Source organism: Ictidomys tridecemlineatus, chromosome X, assembly GCF_052094955.1.
Source record: "Ictidomys tridecemlineatus isolate mIctTri1 chromosome X, mIctTri1.hap1, whole genome shotgun sequence".
In the NCBI taxonomy this organism is placed as follows: Eukaryota; Metazoa; Chordata; class Mammalia; order Rodentia; family Sciuridae; genus Ictidomys; species Ictidomys tridecemlineatus.
Window position 1 is genome coordinate 64,723,855 of NC_135493.1, and position 13,929 is coordinate 64,737,783.

The window sequence follows — 13,929 nt, forward strand, 5'->3', positions numbered from 1 at the left end:
AACCCTGAAACCAAAGAAGTAATTCCAAAGACATGCTTAGTTTGCTGAAAATAATGAAAATGTACAAATGCAGATTTATACTATTGTCATTAAAATGTAAAAAATTGAGTATGTACCTTTGTTTGAATGGTTACTCATTTCAACACACAATATAATTTATTTTCCAATTTTTAAGTATGTGGAAAATGAAGTATGTCAACTATATTTAACAAAGGAATTTAACATGAAATGATTTTTTAGAAATAAGACAAAATAAACAAAAAATGATTTCTTGAAAAATAATAATGTTTTCTATTGTGTTTTTAGAATGTAAGAATACTGGAATGCATATATATGATCCTCCATAAAATGATTAGTAATTCTTCTCTGGGGAAAATCTTCCTTTCTATCTTCCTGAACTCTTCCTATGAACACTGGAGTATTTTAAGATTTAACACATTTGTTAAACAGCTGTTTGTCTGTTTATCCTCTTGAATTAACAGACAATCAGTGTTAAAAATAGCATAGATTGCCAATGTCCCCAAAAAGAATTTGCTTATCTTCTACAACTTTCTTCAGAGTGTTCATATCTATAGTTTAAGGATTGAAGAAAGGTAGTTTTAACCTTGTCTTATTTTAAGCATATCTAAATTAAAATAATCTTCAAATGATAACCACTGTGTTTCAAGTAATATAAAAATATTATTTGAATAATAATAAAATAAAAAGTTTGTATGGGTACACAGAGCTTAATATAAAATGACCAGATAAGTTAAGCTCTAAGTGAGTGAGTGAAAGCCAAATACTGAAAAAAGGAAAAAACAAAATTCTAGCATGATACATGTGAAGATTGAATATTTTTTCAGTGAGGACACTGATTTCAAACACAATTTATTTCAACAGTTGATACTATTTTCTCAGTGGATAATGTCTATATCTTGTTATTCTTCCAAGGTGGAGGACTGAACCCAGGGCCTTGAGACAAGTGCTCTTCCACTAGGCTAAATCCCCACCCCCGAGGATGTACCTAACCAACTTTCACAGATGGACAGTTGAACTACTTGGAAAAACTGATTTTTCCTTGAAAATAGGACCTAGTCTTACCTAGGAAGCCTGGGCCATTTTTCAATTCTTGTTCTGTTTTGTCTTTAGAAGAGTAACCAGCATTAGTGAGCTTTTTAAGGACATTGAAAAAGCCTGGAGCATTAAAGCACATTAAAATACATAAAGCCAAAATATAATTACTTTAAATTAAAGATGCCATTATCTCGGTGCAGCACAGTATTCACATGACTTATAAAAGTGTTCCAATCTACATCTTACTATTTTATAAGCCAGGGATTAATATCTGTGCTTTTGTGAGATAAGGCTTAAAGTAAAACATAAAAATATATAGATTTAAAAAGTTTAGTATTTCATGCAGAAATATAGGCATGAACTGTACCAAAATTACAAATTAAATTTAATAGGCAGAATTTAGTAAATGTACTGGATATTTGCTAAGAAAATAGATGTGCATCCAACAAAAAGGTAACTATTTTATTGATGGAGTGCTAATTTGCTTGACTATAGTAATCATGTCACTGTGTGTGTACATATACAAATATCATGTATGCCTTAAACATAGGACTATTTTTTAGTTTGAAAGAATAATTATGCATTTAAAATAAATGAAAAAACTTAAGGGACGCAGAAGTCCTCATAGCTAAAGTGAAAGAGTTTGAAATGCTTTTCAAGTAAATGAGGACACCTACTGAAATTCAGAGATCTTTAAATAACTTATGGCTAATGAGAAAGCTCAACTGCACTTTTATTTGAATACCTCTCTGTTGGCAAACACAGAAAAAGATAGGCAAGTATTTGACAATGTCAAGCTTAAAAACCCTCATTCACTTGCCTTAGACCAAATGAAAATTTTGAACATGAAGCTTCTCTTCTATAAATTTTCTATTTCTTGAGATAGTTAATATTACCAGAGGATTCTAGTTTAAGATCTTAGATGAAAGGAAGATATATATGAAGTGGGTTGATGGTCAAAGTTTGCTCTGGAGTTTCAATCACTAAAATTGAAAAAAAAATGTTTACCAAATATGCCATACAGTTATTAAATTTTTCTTTAAGTTATTTAATTGTTAAGATCTTAACCATAGCTGAAAATTTTAATATAAAATGAAAAAACTGCTCCACTTTCAATACATGATCCTGGAAAAATTATTTAAACTCTGTGGTGTTGAGTTTATTCATCTGTATTCTGAGGTTATTGAACTAGGCATTATCCAGTATCTCCTCTAAATTTTAATGTTTGAGATTCTAAACACAGCATTCTTTTAAATTACTACTTTAAACGTAGGTAGAAATTTTGCAATTTGAAACATAAAATTTATTGTGTACCTTTTACCTCTAGAAAGCAGTCTCATTTTTTAAACATACCTTACAGACCCATCATATCAGGGGTCACTCATAATTCAATATTTTATTACTCTCAGGCCTGCTGTGAATAAACATATGATATTTGAAACTTTGGGTTCTCCAGATTAAAGTTTTTCAAGAGTCAGTTTCAGCTAAGTGCCATTATCAATCTAAGTAACTTCCTCATATCAATCATATGTGAGGTTCAGAAATAAGCACATTGATGTATTTGGCTCATTATAGACGTCTAGTATCTTTTTTTCTCATAAGCACATAACCTTAATAATTTGTGTCCTTTATATCAAACATTATAATGTGGATACATTTAATCTATAATTTTTTTTACATCTTCATGTGTCATTTCCTACCAGTTACTGAATGGATATGCTACAGATCCTGTAGATTTTGAGAGTTGCAGTGTATAAGCTTAACAGCCAGGGGAAATCAGCAAATCCTGTGGAGAACTGTCAGGCAATCAACATTCATAGTTATTAATAAGTAAAAGAGAAACGAACCAATGTAATTTTAGAAAAAAATGATCTAGTGAAAAGTATATATTTGGCAATTATACAAAAATGAAACTCTTACTTTGAAATAATTTATCAATTTTAGAAAAAATAATTTGTATAGATAGTAAATTCTACAGGAGATATGTAGTATCATATGCTTAAAAATATTTAGGCAAGAAAAAGTAGTATAGAGAAGTTTGAACTGATGTGAAGAAGTAGCACCAAATGTTTGAGGAAATATATTTTTTTTAAAAAATCAAGCTTGCTTTTGTCATATAAGTGGTACAATCTAAATTCTACACTGTAACAGGAGGAAAAGATCTTATAGGGATGAAATGAAGGCTTTTGTCAAAGAGGTGATATTTGGATTGGGTATGAACACTGGGATAGACATCTGATAAGTGAAGATATAAGAAAATAGAATTGCAGTGACAATAAAGCAAAGGCAAAGAGCTTAAATCAAATTGGCTGGTACAAAGGACCACCCTAAAAACTGCTTAAAAAGAACAGGGTGAATGGGAAATGGGAGTCAAGAAACAGACAAATGCTTCACACTTCAAATTTTTCTTATGCATACATGACTATGTTTGCAATTTTAGAAGACATAAATCACAATTGCAACAGATTAGACTGAAAGGAGGAAAAGTGACAAAAAAGAAAAGTTTTGACAAACTTAAGAGGAATTTTAGAGCTCACTGTTCTGCATGTTTTGCCTTCCATCCAACTTCCAAGATTTACCTCCCAAAGCTCATCATGATCATTTGTTTCAATCTACTGGGACTAGGCATTCTGTTCTTTGAGCAAGTACAAACTTTCCCTGCCTCTGTATTTGCTATATTATAACAGTCTACCCAATAGTTCAGAGCCAAGTGAAATACCACCTCCTCATCAAAAGCCCTCTCTAATTATCTCAGTTCTAGAAGATCCTTCCCTCCTGTTCTATTATTGAGTTCAGATTGCACCACTCAAATGATACAAATAACCTAAAGTTGTAAATATGTATGCGTTTGTTTACTGAATCCTACAGAATTATAAAATTCCTCAAGGGCAGAAACTGCATAATACAATTTTTGCATACCACATGATTTTGCATTTTCATAAGCTAGTCTACAAAAGCAAAACCCGACTCACAAAATAATGCTAAATAAAATTTTGTTGAATGAATGTATTCCACTGACACATTTTTATTCCCTTCATTTTTCTCCTTATTCTTATGGAGCAATCATTATATTGAGTCCATTTTTTATTCTTACCTTCTAACTCTGGGACAGTAAAATGATTGAAACATATCTGTGTTCACCCCAAAATACTTTCACCATAAGGGTAAAAAGAGGCATCAGAGGGTTGGGAATGTGGCTCAGTGGTAAAGTACTTAGCATGCTCAAGATGCTGACTTTGATTCCCAGCACCACAAAAATTTTAAAAAGCAAATTAAAAAATAAGAATTTAAAAAGAAGTATCAGACCATGAAGGAATGGTCCCAATAACTGGAGCAAAGGAAGCAATTAAATGTCTTTCTGATTTATTTACTTAAACAAGAATACAATATGTGTTGTGGGAAGGAAACTGAGCTGAGATCAGTCTTATTTTAACTTATTTGTTTAATGCTACACTGTAGCTGTTGGAAAAGAAGGGGCAAACCCCAAAATGATGTGGTCTTCTCTTGAGGCTTCATTTTATTTTGAAGGGATGGGTTTTGGGCATTCTGTAGCAGATATGGTATTCATCTTTTAAAATGATAATTACAATTTTTAATCCACACGAACACAAATGTAATTCTTCCTTAAAGTAACTGTTTAAAAGATTAACTTTTCCTTTCTATTAAACTTCCAGATTAGGAATGTGGAGTATTGTTGGGGCACTTTCTAACATAATTATCTCTTAACAACAACCAAAGCAAGGCAAACTGAAAAAGGGCTGCAAGGATCTGAGTCTCCCACCCCTTTTAACCATTACTGGTACCAAGTACTTTATGTAATCTCCACACAGAGACCAAAAACCTTTAGGTCTCAGGAACTGATACTGGAAGGAAGCTAGAAGTATCTCTTACAAAAAACGTTCCCTAAACTAGATTGGGACTTGAGTAAAGCTAGGGAGAACTCTCCTTGGGCAAAAACTTTAAGGGGTTACCCCAGAATTCAATATTGAAAACAAATGATATTTTAAAAAATAACATGTTGGTAATTTTCTTTTTCTTTAAAATTTTTTAGTTGTAGATGAAACAATACCTGTTTGTTTATTTATTTATTTATTTATTTATTTATTTATTTATTTATTTATTTATGTGGTGCTGAGGACTGAACCCACTGCCTCACACATGCTAGGCAAGCATTCTACCACTGAGCTACAACCATAGTCCTGACAAATATTTTAATGCAAAAAATCTGATGAAAAAAATATCAAAAATTTAAATAAAGATAGAATCTTATCCTGCACCTGCATAACTCACCTCAACCTAATCTCCTGAGTTTTTGCCACAACCTTAAATTTTGTGGCCGTGGTGAGTGCCTCCATGGCCTTATGGTAATCCAAACTGTGAGTCCTAAATGTGCAAGGCACCTTCCTGAGTACCTTCACTAAATCTACTTTAGGATTAAAAATCCATTCCACCAGTGTTTTTCCTCTGCTATATTATGCTATTATAAATTTCCTTCAGTGTTACATTGAATTCTTAGTGGATTCCCTCCAAATGGGATAACGGTATTTTAACGGGTATCCCCGCCCCCAGAAGCCTTTCTCTCTTCCAGTTCCCAGTTTTGTTTATACTCTCCGCCTGTGGGAGGCATGCCATTTGGACACCCACCCACCTCATGCCAGGACCCTTATGCTTCTTTGGTGGGAAGTTCCCGCAGTTAAATAAAGATTCCCACACTTTTTCACTCTCTAAATGAGTGCTGTCACTTCATCTCCACCTTCTTGCCAATGTGTAAGGAAAACTGTGCCTCAAACTCAACCAGGTCTCAAGAGCAATTTTTCTCCTGTGAAATGGGAATGGCGGGGGTTTTGGAAACTAGAGAAAGCAACAGTTGGGGCATTTGCTTGTCATTACAGCATAAAAGAAAAGAAATGAAGACAACTCTGGTTTTCCTTCAGGTCATGTCCGAGCGCTACGCGCCTACGAAGTCCGCGTGCTCCTCCACCCCACCCGCAGTCAGCCAGCAGCGTAGAAGGGCTTCGGGAAAGTCCGCGGGCCACGCCTCCCACTGGCCACCTCCTCTTATTGGCTTGACAGCCTGTCACTCCAACCTGGCTCACATTTCTTCTAACCATTCACGTAGTTTGGTTGCGTCTTGGTGTGTTTAAGGTTGCCAATAACGAGAGCTTTTTTTTTTTCTTTTTTTTTCTTTCTTTTTTTTTTTTTTTTTTTTTTTGAGGCGAGTACAGGTCGTGCGGCAATTAGTTCATTGAAAACTCAGTTGCTGTCCCAGCGGTCAGACAGAGAGTGCTCTAGTCTAGGCTTCTTTTCTGCTATTAAGATCTTCTATAGAGAGCTGCAACAATGCCCAAAAGAAAGGTAAGTGAAATGGGAAGACCGAAGGGGAGATTAACTGGTGTAATACAAATTTCCTAAGGCAGATAATTTTTAAAAAGCATTTCAGCTTCTAGTTTGATTTTATGATGTACTGAAAGGACAGGGAGGGAAGGGCAAAGAGCTGTCGGTGTAAGGTTTAAGATGATCTCGCATGCAACTGGTAGTTCACTTTTGGCGTGTTTTGTTTAAGGAGAAGAATCGCTAGAGAGGTGTCTCCATGCTGAATTACAAACAGCCATAGCGCTGTGCTGTCGCTTCCTACCCCACCCCCCTCCCTTCGCTTACCCTATTGGAGAACACTTCTCCCAACCACACTTCCAGGGAACAGTTTCCTACTCTGCCTCCGGGTTTTCTTGGGGCGCGATCACCTTTGGGGAAAGGAAAACTACAGCTTTCTCCTATATTTGCCTTTGTTCTTTCCGTTTTCTTTTCCCCCCCTTTTTTTTCTCTTCCCTCCTCCACTTCTTGTCATGCCAGATGGCTGTGCAATGGTAACTCTGTGCCATTAGGCGGCGCAGACTTCAAACTATCCTAGCAAAGGGAGAGATTCACAGATGTAATTAGAAACTTCGGGGCTGGGAGATCTGGCACACTGCAAAATCTCTAGCTAAAGGTGAAAAGGTGATAAGAGAGCCGTGGCCGATAAACTATTGCCTATGTTGGGGAAGAGTAGGATTTGTTCACTTTAGACATACAGAGTTGATCTGAATTGTTCAGATCTTCTGCCAAAGCTCACTTCAAAATTCCTGGCTCCTTTCAGAAGGGAAATAAGTACACGCTTGGTTTTATTTTTTCCTTGTTTATTTTTCATCAGTATCTTCTAAGGGAAATGGAATGCTATTTCGTTGTTTGATAAAGCCATAAAACACAGTCCTAATATAAGACATTATGATTGTTTTTATATTAGTCCTATTAATCTACCCACCTTCCCTGCTCCTAGAGCCTAAGAATAAGGCTGAAATTATCCAGTGCTCTAGGGCTGCATGAATCATGCAATAGCTTGATAACTCCTAGGCTGAAGCGATATTCAGATATGGAAAGCAATCGTTTCTAATCACCATCCCCCTTCGTCATATTCCCGCCGTTCTGCCGCTATGCTTTTCTAGGCTTGTGAAATGAGTCTTGCTATTTCAGAGAGCTGACAGCAACCTTGGAGCAGGTAGTGGCGGGAAGTTTTTAAATCCGTGGCTGGATTTCCAGAGTAAAGCATTAACGTTGTTAACAAAGAGGTTTGCTCTCTAAAGCATTGTGGGGGTTGTAGTTCTTGTACGCAAAACTTGAAGAGAATAAGTCCAGAATCAGTAGAGAGGGTCCGATAGGTATATATATTTGCACAGCACATACAAAACAGATTGGGATGTTGCATGAAACGACACCTTCGTTTTTTCCCTCCCCCACCCTTATTTTGGCTTTAAGACTGTACTGCAGGTTAATTTCAAAAAGAAAATGGTTTGTTTTTTAGATACTGTTTACACAAGAAGATGGCATTGACTATCAGTTGTGTAAACGTATGTCTTCAGTATGCTCAAGAATCTGTGCATGCTTGCACTTTGGTAGACAGCAGTATGTAGAATATAGTTCCTAGGAAACATCACATGGCTACTTGAGAGGGAACCCAGGAAAACATCATAAGTGGTATATTGCAACTATAATCCATAGGTAGTATTTTTTTATTTATATGCTTACATTGATAACCTTATTTCTGTGTAATATTGTTCTCTGTATAGGCTGCAGGTCAAAGTGATGTGAAGCAAGAGGTGAGTGTCTTTAATTTTAGAATCTGCCTGAAAAAAATACACTTATTCTATAGACTTGAGGTAGAATAAGGATCTAAACATACATGCTGGTTGGTATATTTGTACCATATGAGTATCAATATGATATGCCAGTGAGCTCTTTCATAAATACAATAATAAGAACCCCAAGCTTCTTCAAATCTAGGACTGTGTGCCTGTTAAGATTGGAAAAGAATATCTTAAGAAATAAGAAATGCTTTGTCAGTTAGAAAGAAGGGACTACATTTTCATTTTTAAATATGACCCTTGTTACTAGTCATCATGGTCCTTTATCTTAGGAAGTGAAGCTTAATTTGGGATTTTTCCCCTTAGCCTATGGAGGGTCTAGAGAAAGGGAAAAATGAAACCTTAAATTTCTACATTTATATTCTAACCAATTTCACAATTGCCTCTTTAATGACAATATTTATGTAGTGTTTCATCAAATACTGTCACTACAATAAAAATAATTCTAGTTTTGTGTAATAATAATTCTCTTAACTGATATTTTTTTTCACTTATAGCCAAAGAGAAGATCAGCCAGATTGTCTGCTGTAAGTAGTCCTTTGAAAAAGCAGCCCATGTATTGTGAAAACTAATTTTAAAATTTAGGGAATTCTGAATAACATTATATTTGATGTAAGATGAGTTTTGAAGTTTTAAGAAAAAATTTTCACACTTAGGAACTACACTTTTTCCTCTAATACTCAATTTATATCATACACATTTATTTTAATTCAGAGGCAGGATTTGATTTTTAAGGTCCTTTCTTCAGTATAATTTCTTCATTTTTCCCTCTTTTTACATGACTTAATTTTTTTTAAATGCAGATGCCTGTGCCCATTATACCAGAGTTGAAACCCAAAAGATCATCAACTTCAAGGGTAAATATTCAACTTCAAATGTTGAAAGAATATTGCTTATGAAAATGCATATATCTGATTATTTTGCTTTTTGCATTTTGTTCAATTAACAATATATTTTACTATGTAGTACATATAAAATATTTAGGTGGGGAATTTTTTTCCTGTTTCATAATGATCCACCAGGTTTTGGTATTTTTATTGGATAAGGACAAAATTTTAGTTAAATAGATTCATTAAATGTGTATGCCTTTGAGGTATTTTAGTCACAATACCAAATTCCTAGGAGAACAAAGGGTGTAAATTGCAGTAACCAAACTAGTGATTTGTAAAAATAGTAGTAATTAGCATTTGATAATATATACAGTTTGTAAAATATTTTCATACACATAATTTTTCAGTGGACATAATTGATTTTATATAGATTTCTATGCTGAGATGTTGTGGCTAAAGCCATGTAGAGAGAGCAATAACCTCAATATTAAATTTACTTTTAATTGCTTCACACCTATTTTAAGGATTTGTTAAATTACTAAAGTCATTGAAATTTGAGGAATATTAGAAATCATCTAATCCTATCATTTTATAGTTGAAGATATCACAAATTGTTGTCATGTTTATAAAGTGCTATGAAATCTTTGATTGGAAGGTATTGCTAAAACTAGGGAAAGTAAAGTTTTATTAAGTAATAATTGATCTATTCATATCAGTGACAACAGAAAAGTGTTTATTTTTATTTTGTAGTGTCTATGCCTTTTAATTATATTAATCACAGTTAATTTGTATATTGATACAATAGTTATAGAATTGTTCTTCTACAAGTTCTACTTTGAATTCTTAGGATATACAAATAAATACACACATAATAACAAAATGTGATAATAAAAACATGTATTAAGAATTTGTTCTTAATTTTTCTCCATTATACATTTCAAGCTCACTATTTTATAAAGTTAACACTCAATTTATAACTTATTAAAACAATAAGTACATTTTATTTTCTTTTAAAAAGAGGAGATTGGGCTGGAGGTATAGTTCAGTGTTTGAGCACTTGCCTAGCACAAACAAGGCCCTAGGTTTGATCTTCAGCATTACAGAGAGAGAGAGAGAGAGAGAGAGAGAGAGAGAGAGAAGAAGAAGAAGAAGGAGGAGGAGGAGGAGGAGGAGGAGGAGGAGGAGGGAGAGGAGGAGGGAGAGGAGGAGGGGGGAGGGGGAGAAAATAATGCTAGATTAAATGATATACTATAAAATTATAGATATTAAAATTATTTACCTTTCTTAGCTTTTAGTTTCTCACTTGTTAAAAAACAATAGCATATCTATATTGTAATTTACAATTTCTAAAGTAATTTTATATTTGCCTCTTATAAGGTAACTATGACTTGGGTGGTATTGCTCTTTGTACAAACGATAAAACAATCTCAAAGTGATGTATGCTTTTGTTCAAGGTCACATCACATAAGTGACATATCTACAATTCAAGCACAGGTGTTCTGGCCCTTTAACCCAGTGATCTTTCTACTACTTATATAGCCAGGCATAGAACATTCTTTTTTTTTTTTTTTTTTAAAGAGAGAGAGAGGAGAGAGAGTGAGAGAGAGAGAGAATTTTTAATATTTATTTTTTAGTTCTCGGCGGACACAACATCTTTGTTTGTATGTGGTGTTGAGGATCGAACCCGGGCCGCACGCATGCCAGGCGAGCGCGCTACCGCTTGAGCCACATCCCCAGCCCCCATAGAACATTCTTGATAAAGCATTCCTGATTTAAGTCATTTTAAAAATATATGCTACTTTACGTTTTCAATAAAACAAAGTGTGTTATATTAATTTCGTTGACATTGGGCTTATATGTAGCATTTTAAAGATTTTCCCTAAATTACCACTACAGCTGATGAAGGAATGATAAATAAATACATAATTTAATCAACATTCTGATTAAATTATGTATTTATTTATTTTTATTCTTTTTGTGTCATTGCACAGAAAATTACCGAAAATGATATGATGGGAAAAAACACAGATACAAATGCCAAAGCAGTTGTTGAAGACAAACAAGATGAAGTTGTTGAAGAAAAGAAAAATGAAAATGCTGAAAATGGAGAAGCCAAAATTATAGAGGTATCTTACAATGTTAACAAATTTATCCACTTGAAAGCTTGAAAATGGATGCAATGGAAAGAAATATTATTTGCCTTTTATATTAAAAGTTTAGAAACATTGAATGAATAATGATTCTACAATTAATAGTAACTAAAGAGAAATGATAATTTAAAATATGAGAATTTAAAGGTACTGGCAATGGGAGAAGTGGCCTAGTATTGGTATTACTTGGAAAATGTAATGATCATGACTTGGTACTAATGTAGTGATCATGACTTGGTACTAATATAATGACCCTCTTATTAAATGCAGGCCAATCCTCTCTTGCTTTTGTCAGCATATGGACTATATGTAAATTCCTTTCCAAAAAATCCCCTTCCTGTAAATTCCCTTTATTTTCCCTATAGATTGCAAATTAAGACATTATATAAGTGTTTTAATAGGTTTTTGCATATTTAATGCATCATTCATTTTCAGATATTGTAGTAAAATACTGAAAATGGGATATAATGATCAAATCTACAAAACAAATATATATGTGGAATATCTTCTGTAAGTGTATAGGATTTTGCAATAATCTTTATTTTTAAAAAGCACAAATTTCTTCTTTATAAAAACAAAATGTATCATTTTCCCAAGGACTATATTTTGTTTACATGCATGCTACTCAGTGAGAATTACTAACACAGAATGACTCTGTAATCCTGTGTTTATTTTGTTCTTCATATTTGTAATGAGAAATATTTATATGAATAAGCCTTCCCAAATTTACTGTTGCAGCTTTTTATTTGTGGGTGTTTGTGTGGCTTTAATCTAATTTCTTAGAATATTTGCCTATGTTGTGATTTTCTATAGGTGAATTACTTTGTTGTAAAATAAGTATTAGTTATTCCATGAAATAGATACAATCTGATTTAAGTAGGTGGGAGAAACAGTTCCAAAATACTATTTTTTTTTCTTTACTACAAATTTAGGTACCAGTTCCTGCAAAAGACCTTGGGGAAATAAAAGAAGAAAATATCAAAGAAGACGAAGAAGAGAAAGAAACAGTGGCAGCAGAAGGAAAAAAAGATGAAAAAGATCCAAAAGATGAAGATCAAAATAAAGAAGAAAAAGGAGAAGATGGAAAAGAAGACCAAGATGAAAAAGAGAAAGAACAAGATAGAAATGAGGACAAAGATACAAATGAGAAAGGAGAAGATGGAACAAAGGAAGACCAAAAAGAACAAGAGGGTGAAGAGCAAGAGGGTGAAGAAGGAAAAGGGAAAAAAGAAGATGGAAAGGAGGACAAAGATGGAATAAGCAAAGGAGATGATAGAGAGGGGGAAGACAGAAAAGAGAAAGGAGATGGAAAAGATGATGAAGATGGTGAAAAGGAAGAAGATAGACAAGAAAAAGATGATAAAGAGAAAGATGAAACAGAGGAGGAAGATGGAAAAGGCAAAGAAGATGAAGAAGAGGAGGAAGATAGAAATGAAGATGAAGGTAAAAATGAGGAAGAAAATGGAAAGGACAGTGAAGAAGATGGAAAAGATGAGGAAGGAGGAAAAGAAGAAGAAGCAAAAGAAGAAGAAAAAGAGGAAGAAGAAGGAAAAGAGGAAAAAGTAGGAAAAGAAGAAGGAAAAGAGGAAAAAGCAGGAAAAGAAGAAGAAGGAAAAGAGGAAAAAGAAGGAAAAGAGGAAGAAGAAGGAAAAGAAAATGGAAAAGGGGATGGGAAAAATGGAGGAGATGAAAAGGAAAAGGAAAACAAGGCTGAAGTTGGAAAAGAAGCTGAAAACAAAGAGATCAAAAAAGAAGAGGGAAAAAAAGAGGAGTCTCTGAGTACTGTTTAACACTGCCCTATATACTTTCATAATTTGTTAACATGTACCTTTGTGTTGTAATGATAATAGAGATAAATATTTTTATCAGATATTTTATAAACACTGCTTTTCTTTAGCACCATTAATTTCAGAACGTCTTCATACTGATTATTAGTTACAAAATGCCTAACATGAAAACTTCATCTATAAATTTCATGATTATAGTAGGGGAATGTATAAAAATACATTATTTGTTTTGTGTAAATTATGTGTTAAAATCTTGGAATTGAATTTTATTCCTACATATGATAGTTTCACAAAGTAGAAGAATTACAAAAGGAGTTTCATCCAACATTCTTATGGTTCTTTAGGTGGCTTTTATAAAAATGTGAACTATTTTCGTGTAATGCTTAGTTATGTTTCCCAAAGATAATTTTATTAGTAGCTTGGGAAAAGTATAAATAAAACTGTAATCACATTTTCAAAGAAATATAAATGTTTACTTCAGAAGGGCAGTTTTAAGTACATGTGTGTGCACAAAATTTTACTGGATTTATCTAAATAAAAAGATTTCAGAGATGATCATGGTTTGTTATATCTCCAAAACTGTTGTTAGTGAAATGTTATATTACTTTATTTTTTCTATTGTGATATTCATGAAAGCAGTAAAACTTTTTCCACTGAACTACCATTAATATAAAACTCAGTTTTAATCATTTAAAGTGTACAATTCAAATATTAATTATGTTCATAATGTTGGATAATCATAATCACACTATGTAATTCCATTGCATTTTTAACCACCCAAATAAAAAGTACCACTTAGCAGTCTTCCCCAATTTCCTTCTAACCCACATGCCATTCTCCAGCCCCAGGTAATGGTTTCTTCTATGAAATTTTTGCCAACTATGGACACTTCATGTAAATGGAATCATGCAAAATGCATATGCCATTTTGT

The 13,929-nt window shown here is 33.4% G+C and overlaps 1 protein-coding gene across 12 annotated transcripts in view; it reads left to right on the forward strand.

Annotated features, from left to right (window-relative positions):
- Hmgn5 (high mobility group nucleosome binding domain 5) overlaps positions 1 to 13,553 on the forward strand; it is a 55,010-nt gene extending 41,457 nt beyond the window's left edge. For 8 of the 12 annotated variants that reach the window (XM_078034605.1, XM_078034600.1, XM_078034596.1 and 5 more), the window contains 6 exons: positions 6,272 to 6,411; positions 8,157 to 8,186; positions 8,729 to 8,758; positions 9,035 to 9,088; positions 11,053 to 11,187; positions 12,144 to 13,553. In XM_078034605.1, coding sequence (XP_077890731.1) covers positions 6,397 to 6,411; positions 8,157 to 8,186; positions 8,729 to 8,758; positions 9,035 to 9,088; positions 11,053 to 11,187; positions 12,144 to 13,001 — 1,122 coding nt within the window. In that variant the 5' untranslated portion in view covers positions 6,272 to 6,396 and the 3' untranslated portion in view covers positions 13,002 to 13,553. The remainder of the gene's footprint in view (positions 1 to 6,271; positions 6,412 to 8,156; positions 8,187 to 8,728; positions 8,759 to 9,034; positions 9,089 to 11,052; positions 11,188 to 12,143) is intronic. The other 4 variants (XM_078034597.1, XM_078034599.1, XM_078034601.1 and 1 more) reach the window with 1 other exon arrangement.
- The last annotated feature ends 376 nt before the right edge of the window (positions 13,554 to 13,929 follow it).